Here is a 9,607-nt window from a genome sequence, read left to right as displayed (position 1 = left end):
GTTTCTATAAGATCACCCCTCATCCTTCTGAACTCCAACGAGTAAAGACCCAGTCTACTCAATCTATCATCATAAGGTAACCCCCTCATCTCCGGAATCAGCCTAGTGAATCGTCTCTGTACCCCCTCCAAAGCCAGTATATCCTTCCTTAAGTAAGGTGACCAAAACTGCACACAGTACTCCAGGTGCGGCCTTACCAATACCCTATACAGTTGCAGAAGGACCTCCCTGCTTTTGTACTCCATCCCTCTCGCAATGAAGGCCAACATTCCATTCGCCTTCCTGATCACCTGCTGCACCTGCAAACTAACTTTTTGGGATTCATGCACAAGGACCCCCAGGTCCCTCTGCACCGCAGCATGTTGTAATTTCTCCCCATTCAAATAATATTCCCTTTTACTGTTTTTTTTTTCCCAAGGTGGATGACCTCACACTTTCCAACATTGTATTCCATCTGCCAAACCTTCGCCCATTCGCTTAACCTATCCAAATCTCTTTGCAGCCTCTCTGTGTCCTCTACACAATCCGCTTTCCCATCTGCAAATTTTGTTACACTACACTCTGTCCCCACTTCCAGGTCATCTATGTATATTGTAAACAGTTGTGGTCCCAGCACTGATCCCTGTGGCACACCGCTAACCACCGATTTCCAACCCGAAAACGACCCATTTATCCCGACTCTCTGCTTTCTGTTCGCCAGCCAATTCTCTATCCATGCTAATACATTTCCTCTGATTCCGCGTACCTCTATCTTCTGCAGTAACCTTTTGTGTGGCACCTTATCGAATGCCTTTTGGAAATCTAAATACACCACATCCATCGGTACACCTCTATCCACCATGCTCGTTATATCCTCAAAGAATTCTAGTAAATTAGTTAAAACATGATTTCCCCTTCATGAATCCATGCTGCGTCTGCTTGATTGCACTATTCCTATCTAGATGTCCCGCTATTTCTTCCTTAATGATAGTTTCAAGCATTTTCCCCACTACAGATGTTAAACTAACCGGCCTATAGTTACCTGCCTTTTGTCTGCCCCCTTTTTTTAAACAGAGGCGTTACATTAGCTGCTTTCCAATCTGCTGGTACCTCCCCAGAGTCCAGAGAATTTTGGTAGATTATAACGAATGCATCTGCTATAACTTCCGCCATCTCTTTTAATACCCTGGGATGCATTTCATCAGGACCAGGGGACTTGTCTACCTTGAGTCCCATTAGCCTGTCCAGCACTACCCCCCTAGTGATCGTGATTGTCTCAAGGTCCTCCCTTCCCACATTCCCGTGACCAGCAATTTTTGGCATGGTTTTTGTGTCTTCCACTGTGAAGACCGAAGCAAAATAATTGTTTAAGGTCTCAGCCATTTCCACATTTCCCATTATTAAATCCCCCTTCTCATCTTCTAAGGGACCAACATTTACTTTAGTCACTCTTTTCCGTTTTATATATCTGTAAAAGCTTTTACGATCTGTTTTTATGTTTTGCGCAAGTTTACCTTCGAAATCTATTTTTTCTTTCTTTAATGCTTTTTTAGTCATTCTTTGCTGTTGTTTAAAATTTTCCCAATCCTCTAGTTTCCCATTAACCTTGGCCACCTTATACGCATTGGTCTTTGATTTGATACTCTCCTTTATTTCCTTGGTTATCCACGGCTGGTTATCCCTTCTCTTACCGCCCTTCTTTTTCACTGGAATATATCTTTGTTGCGCACTATGAAAGAACTCCTTAAAAGTCCTTCACTGTTCCTCAATTGTGCCACCGTTTAGTCTGTGTTTCCAGTCTACTTTAGCCAACTCTGCCCTCATCCCACTGTAGTCCCCTTTGTTTAAGCATAGTACGCTCGTTTCTGACACAACTTCCTCACCCTCAATCTGGATTACAAATTCAACCATACTGTGATCACTCAGTAATTTAATCACATTAACCGAGGTAAAACACTGGTTTGGCCTCAACTGGAGTATTGTGTCCAATTCTGGGTGCCGCACTTTAGGAAGGATGTGACGGCCTTAGAGAGGGTGCAGGAAACATTTATGAGAATGATTCCAGGGTCGAGGGACTTCAGTTACGTGGATAGAATAGAGAAGCTGGGGTTGTTCTCAAAAAAAGCAGAGAAGATTGAGAGGAGATTTGATTGAGGTGTTCAAAATCATGAGGGGTCTGGACAGAGTAGATAGAGAGAAACTGTTCCCATTGGCAGAAGGGTCAAGAACCAGAGGACAGAGATTTAAGGCAATTGGCAAAAGAACCAAAGGCGACATGAGGAAAAACTTTTTTACGCAGCGAGTGGTTAGGATCTGGAATGTGCTGCATGAAAGGGTGGTGGTGGCAGGTTGAATCACTGATTTCAAAAGGGAGTTGGATAAGAACCTGAAGGAAAAAAATTGCAAGGCTACGGGGAAAGTGCGGGGGAGTGGGACTAGCTGAGGTGCTCTTGCAGAGAGCCGGCACGGTCTCGTCGGGCCGAATGGCCTCCTTCTGTGCTGTAACCATCCTGTGATATTATGGTTATATGAAAACAAACCCAGGGAAGAGAGATAAAAACATTTATTTTAACCAAATGCTCACTTATATTTCCTAAAATGCAGTTGCATTACAAAAATAAATGCATAAAAATTACATAATAAAACTCATTGCTTCAGTTCACTTCTCTTCCTGCTCCAGCAGGGGTCAGAGTCAGAGAGCATCTGTCAGCCACAGCACAGGAGCTGGCAGACTGAATCTCAACTCAAACACAAAAAGTTACATCAGAATCAGACAATGAGCAGATTTATTCTGTTCACGATTACGGGCAAAAATCATAAATGTTTCGGGGCCAGTAATTGATGGGTGAATATCCCACTGGTTACTCTGAGATCGCATCCGCCGGTGCCCTCCAGCGTTGACCCCGCTGGGGGGGGCCTATGGGTTCTGTAGGCAGGCCCCTCATTAACATGTGAAAGTCAAGTCGCAAACTCCACTTTAGGGGCATTCATGGTGCCCGCCTGCTTGTGGGGGCTGGAAACCATGGCCCCCATAGGGGGGGTGTGGAGCAGAAGAATCAACTCAAGTACGACTTCAGCAGACAAAGAGGCTGAGCATTGGGTTGGTGCCATCAATTGCCTGCAACTAAGAGTCGCTTTAGCAATCTCGTTGTGCGAGGCCCCTTGGGGAAGAGTGACCATAATATGGTGGAATTCTGCATTAGGATGGAGAATGAAACAGTTAATTCAGAGACCATGATCCAGAACTTAAAGAAGGGTAACTTTGAAGGTATGAGGCGTGAATTGGCTAGGATAGATTGGCGAATGATACTTAAGGGGTTGATTGTGGATGGGCAATGGCAGACATTTAGAGACCGCATGGATGAACTACAACAATTGTACATTCCTGTCTGGCGTAAAAATAAAAAAGGGAAGGTAGCTCAATCGTGGCTATCAAGGGAAATCAGGGATAGTATTAAAGCCAAGGAAATGGCATACAAATTGGCCAGAAATAGCAGCGAACCCAGGGACTGGGAGAAATTTAGAACTCAGCAGAGGAGGACAAAGGGTTTGATTAGGGCAGGGAAAATGGAGTAGGAGAAGAAGCTTGCAGGGAACATTAAGACGGATTGCAAAAGTTTCTATAGATATGTAAAGAGAAAAAGCTTAGTAAAGACAAACGTAGGTCCCCTGCAGTCAGAATCAGGGGAAGTCATAACGGGGAACAAAGAAATGGCGGACCAATTGAATAAGTACTTTGGTTCGGTATTCACTAAGGAGGACACAAACAACCTTCCAGATATAAAAGGGGTCAGAGGGTCTAGTAAGGAGGAGGAACTGAGGGAAATCCTTATTAGTCGGGAAATTGTGTTGGGGAAACTGATGGGATTGAAGGCCAATAAATCCCCAGGGCCTGATGGACTGCATCCCAGAGTACTTAAGGAGGTGGCCTTGGAAATAGCGGATGCATTGACAGTCATTTTCCAACATTCCATTGAATCTGGATCAGTTCCTATGGAGTGGAGGGTAGCCAATGTAACCCCACTTTTTAAAAAAAGGAGGGAGAGAGAAAACAGGGAATTATCGACCGGTCAGCCTGACATCGGTAGTGGGTAAAATGATGGAATCAATTATTAAGGATGTCATAGTAGCGCATTTGGAAAGAGGTGACATGATAGGTCCAAGTCAGCATGGATTTGTGAAAGGGAAATCATGCTTGACAAATCTTCTGGAATTTTTTGAGGATGTTTCCAGTAGAGTAGACAAGGGAGAACCAGTTGATGTGGTATATTTGGACTTTCAGAAGGCTTTCGACAAGGTCCCACACAAGAGATTAATGTGCAAAGTTAAAGCACATGGGATTGGGGGTAGTGTGCTGACATGGATTGAGAACTGGTTGTCAGACAGGAACAAAGAGTAGGAGTAAATGGGGACTTTTCAGAATGGCAGGCAGTGACTAGTGGGGTGCCGCAAGGTTCTGTGCTGGGGCCCCAGCTGTTTACACTGTACATTAATGATTTAGACGAGGGGATTAAATGTAGTATCTCCAAATTTGCGGATGACACGAAGTTGGGTGGCAGTGTGAGCTGCGAGGAGGATGCTATGAGGCTGCAGAGCGACTTGGATAGGTTAGGTGAGTGGGCAAATGCATGGCAGATGAAGTATAATGTGGATAAATGTGAGGTTATCCACTTTGGTGGTAAAAACAGAGAGACAGACTATTATCTGAATGGTGACAGATTAGAAAAAGGGGAGGTGGAACGAGACCTGGGTGTCATGGTACATCAGTCATTGAAGGTTGGCATGCAGGTACAGCAGGCGGTTAAGAAAGCAAATGGCATGTTGGCCTTCATAGCGAGGGGATTTGAGTACAGGGGTAGGGAGGTGTTGCTACAATTGTACAGGGCCTTGGTGAGGCCACACCTGGAGTATTGTGTACAGTTTTGGTCTCCGAACCTGAGGAAGGGCAGTCTTGCTATTGAGGGAGTGCAGCTAAGGTTCACCAGACTGATTCCCGGGATGGCGGGACTGACCTATCAAGAAAGACTGGATCAACTGGGCTTGTATTCACTGGAGTTCAGAAGAATGAGAGGGGACCTCATAGAAACGTTTAAAATTCTGATGGGTTTAGACAGGTTAGATGCAAGAAAAATGTTCCCAATGTTGGGGAAGTCCAGAACCAGGGGTCACAGTCTAAGGATAAGGGGTAAGCCATTTCGGACCGAGATGAGGAGAAACTTCTTCACCCAGAGAGTGGTGAACCTGTGGAATTCTCTACCACAGAAAATTGTTGAGGCCAATTCACTAAATATATTCAAAAAGGAGTTAGATGAAGTCTTTAATACTAGGGGGATCAAGGGGTATGGTGAGAAAGCAGGAATGGGGTACTGAAGTTGCATGTTCAGCCATGAACTCATTGAATGGCGGTGCAGGCTAGAAGGGCCGAATGGCCTACTCCTGCACCTATTTTCTATGTTTCTATGTTTCTCTTAGTCTTCCCACTTCTAATTCGAAGACGAAGAGCAGGCGAGTTCTCCACGGTGTCCTACGCCAACATTAATCCCTCAACCCATATCATTAAAAAGGACATAAGCTGATCAGCATCACATTGTCGTTTGTGGGATCTTGCTGTGCACAGTTTTGGTTGCCGTGTTTCCTACAACAGAAACTAAGCATCACAAAATAATTAATTCAAAGTCTTTTGGGACGTCCAGAGGTCTTGGAACGTGCGATATATAAAAGGCAAGTTTGTTCTTTCTTGCTCTACCAGGAGATTCCAATCGCTGGCCACTTGCGCTCAGCTCACCAGTCAGCTTGAAGCCAGCAGAGATACAGGGCTAGTCGGAGGACCTCTTGCTAGAATGGGTTTTGGGTCTCAAGCTATGCCATGTCTCAAGAGTTGGGGTCAGGTCAGACCGATGGCCAAAAGCGTTTGGCAAAACACCTTCTCCATGATGAACCTTTCCCCTCCTCCATCAGTTTCGTAGCTCAGTAGCTGCCCGAGAAGTCCGACCATTGCAGATACATGCCTGCTTCTGATCGCTGAGCAACAAACGGGTGCAGTACAAAGGTAGTGTTATGTATGCATGTTAATGTATGTACTGTAATATCTGACCACTGAATGTACCTTCACCTTGTATACACTATACCTGTACCACCAGAGGGTGCTGCTGCTGGAGACCTAAGGGTTAACTGCATAGTGCAGGTAACCCAGTATAAAAGGGAGCTGCAATAAAGGACTAAGGTCACTACTGTTCAAGTACTATACCATTACCTCGTGGAGTCGTTATTCGAGTGCTTGCATATACAACAGGTACAGGTAGCGTTAAGTTTTATGTAGGTATGGCCTCCTCCTGCTCCTAATTCTTATGTTCTTATAAAACAGTTGACAATCAGGCAATTAACTGGCAGTGTTGATTGTGCATCAATTTGAGCTGCTCGTTAAAGCAGACAAAATTCATTATCTGGGAGCCGGAAATCATTATAGGCCTCTTCTATTGATTCGGACGTAAAGCCAATTAATAATCATCTTATGTAAAAGTGTCAAAAATATTTTATCACTGCATCCCTTTGAGCTATTCTAAGATTGACAAGGCCATAAAATAGACTGCAATCAAAATGAGGAGAGCTTACATAAAAGGAACAAGAGGCTACTCCGAGCCAGAAACAGCCATTACATTCACATTAAATATTTCATGGGGACACAACATAATTTATAAACTGGTGCATTTGATGGATGCTATTTTAACTACTCCTTTCAGTTTAAAAAGCGCAGTTCAAGACTCGCCATCAGAATATCGAACAAGCTTTAAAAGCACAACTTTCCCGCCACTGACTTTTCCTTGCCAAAAGGGACGGAGATTTACAGCACAGTCAGGAAGCAGGAGATTATGCAGCCACTTCTATATACATCACTGGATAGGGGAATTGTAACTGGCCAGTTTGTTTAGTCTTAAAGCAATAATCTATTTTAATGTCAGGTAAAATTTTAATAGTAATCCTAGAATAATTATCCATCTATAAGCAAACATTGCTTTGAAAAATTCCTCTGATATCCATGAGAGAGATAGAGAAAGGCAGGGAGGGGAGTGGGGAATGGGAAGAGAGGAGAGGGGAGAGGAGAAAAGAGGGGTGAGGGGGAAAGAGGGAAGATCATCAGGAGCAGCACCCGAGGCCCACCGATTGGCTGTTCAGGGAGCGGGGAGGAGCCTCCTGTATACTGCTCACCATCGGTTTTTATTTCACTTCACATCTTTGATCTTGAGCCAAGGGAAAGGCCAACCAGTGCCCATTTCTCCCCCCCTACTCCCCACAGCACTATTGACTGGTCTCACGACTCTTGCGAAAATTCTCAACTCGATAAGAAAGTAGATAATCAAGGGTCTCGGTGTGCACAAGTGTTTCCACCTGGTATCACTAACCCTAAATGCATTAACATAAGAAATGGGGGCAGGAATAGGCCATTTGGCCCTTCGAGCCAGTTCCGCCATTCAATAAGATCATGGCTGATCTGATCAGGGACTCAGCTCCACTTCCCTGACCTCTCCCCATAACCCTTCACTCCCTTATCGCTCAAAAATCTGTCTATCTCTACCTTAAATATATTCAATGATGCAGCCTCCACAGCTCTCTGGGGCAGAGAATTCCACAGATTTACAACCCTCTGTGAGAAGAAATTCCTTCTCATCTCAGTTCTAAATGGGTGACCCCTTATTCTTAACCTATGCCCCCTAGATTCCCCCATGAGTGGAAACATTCTCTCTGCATCTAGCTTGTCGAGCCCCCTCAGTATCTTATATAAATTTCAATAAGATCACCGCTCATTCTTCTAAACATCCAATGAGTACAGGCCCAACCTGCTCAACCTTTCTTCATAAGTCAACCCCTTCATCTCAGGAATCAACCGAGTGAACCTTCTCGAAGTGTCAGCCTTGGCTCGGAGCTAGCACTGTCGTGCTGAGTGCTGCAAAGCAAGGCTGTGTCTGCCTGTTCAAGTGAACATTAAAAGATGCCGTGGCGCTATTCGAATGGGAGCAGGGGAGTTTTCTTGGGAGTCTTTGGCCAACAGGACTAAAGCGGATTCCCTGGCCATTTATCACATTTAATGTCGATGAGATCTTGCTGTAAACTGGCTCGGCGCTTTTGCCTGAATAGCAACAGTGTATTAAGCATTTGGGGACATCCAAGGCGCTATATAAATGCAAGTTCTTTGCTTCGAACAAACTGAATTACTGGTGCAAACATTAATTAGTTAAAAGCAGTATTAAATTCTATATGTTAAAAACTGTTTAAGAGTAACAGACAAAAATTGGACATTCCTCACCAAGACAGTTTTTTTATTCTGTACGGATCTCAACTCTCTGCAAAAATCGAGTACAAAAATTGTTGCAAAAAAAGAATTTAAAAGCCTCAGGTTTTAAGCAAGGCTGAAAGTTTTTGGACCAACCCAGCAAATTCAGCGTTGTTATACAAGTTGTTATCCTGTCCTGGGTCAGTTTTATAAAGGTAGAGCTCGCCGGCATGAATGTCACTGAGATTGGCACTGAAAGTGGACGGGTTATAACCAACCCATTGCGTGTACCTGTAGTCATCAGAACGCACAGAGTATCCCATCACTCGAATGTCCTTCAGTGAAGGGAGGTCAGAGTTCTGCTGGGGTGTGTCCGCTGGCCGTGGGTATTGGCTGTAGACAACCGATTCACCGTTACAACTCGTGGCAGCAGAGCTCAGATAAGAGGCCATACTCTCTCCCTCGGTGCACAGTTCGACGTGGAAGGAGGATGCCGGACATCTCGGTGGGGCAGGTAACCCGAGAAGCTGGCAGAGAGTTGGGAGGAGGCCCACTAATTCCACACTGACATCCCTGGTCAATCCTGTAACAAAATGTAAATACTTGAGTCACTTCTGTTGACTGCACCAAGGAAATTGATATGCAGGAAAAGGGGGCTTTTGACGAGACAGCGCCATTATTTCGCATACATTGTACAAGAAATGACAGACAAGAAATGATCATTTGGTCTATTATTATAACTATCCCAGCCCAGCGTCCAACTGGGTTTTGAAAATATCATCTGCAGACGCAGGATTCCACTCATCCGCCGACGGCACCCAGTTAGAAACATAGAAATTTACAGCTCAGAAGGAGGCCATTTCGGCCCATCGTGTCTGCGCCGGCCGACAAAAAGCCGCACGGCCCTCGGTCAGCAGCCCTGAAGGTTATATATAAACCTATGAACTATGAACAATGGTGGAACGGTAAAGAGCACCCAGCCCAACCAGTCCGCCCCACACAACTGCGACACCCCTTATACTAAAATATTCTACACGCCACCCCAACCGGAGCCACGTGATCTCCCGGGAGAGGCAAAAACCAGATAAAAACCCAGGCCAATTGGAAGAAAAAAAAATATCTGGGAAAATTCCTCTCCGACCCATCCAGGCGATCGAAGCTAGTTCTACCTATCCGCCATCTCTGCTGGCCCCCTTGTTGTCTGATATCCAGTCGTGGATGACCTGCGGTTTCCTGTAGTCAAAGATTGGGAAATCTGTAGCCATCATCTTCAATCCCTCACCACTGATAACATTCCCCAACCCAGCATCATGGAAGATTGCCCATCTCTGCCCTTGCCTTAAGCTCACTTCTCTCTGA

The 9,607-nt window shown here is 45.0% G+C and overlaps 1 protein-coding gene across 2 annotated transcripts in view; it reads right to left on the bottom strand.

The window, feature by feature from the left end:
- Positions 1–8,277: 8,277 nt before the first annotated feature.
- Positions 8,278–9,607, bottom strand: part of ids (iduronate 2-sulfatase) — a 128,000-nt gene continuing 126,670 nt past the window's right edge. For both annotated transcript variants that reach the window (XM_070882877.1, XM_070882876.1), the window contains exon 9: positions 8,278–8,831. In XM_070882877.1, the coding sequence (XP_070738978.1) occupies positions 8,368–8,831 (464 nt within the window). In that variant the 3' untranslated portion in view covers positions 8,278–8,367. The remainder of the gene's footprint in view (positions 8,832–9,607) is intronic.

Source organism: Pristiophorus japonicus, chromosome 6 (assembly GCF_044704955.1).
Source record: "Pristiophorus japonicus isolate sPriJap1 chromosome 6, sPriJap1.hap1, whole genome shotgun sequence".
Taxonomy (NCBI): Eukaryota; Metazoa; Chordata; class Chondrichthyes; family Pristiophoridae; genus Pristiophorus; species Pristiophorus japonicus.
This window is presented reverse-complemented; position numbering and strand designations above follow the sequence as displayed.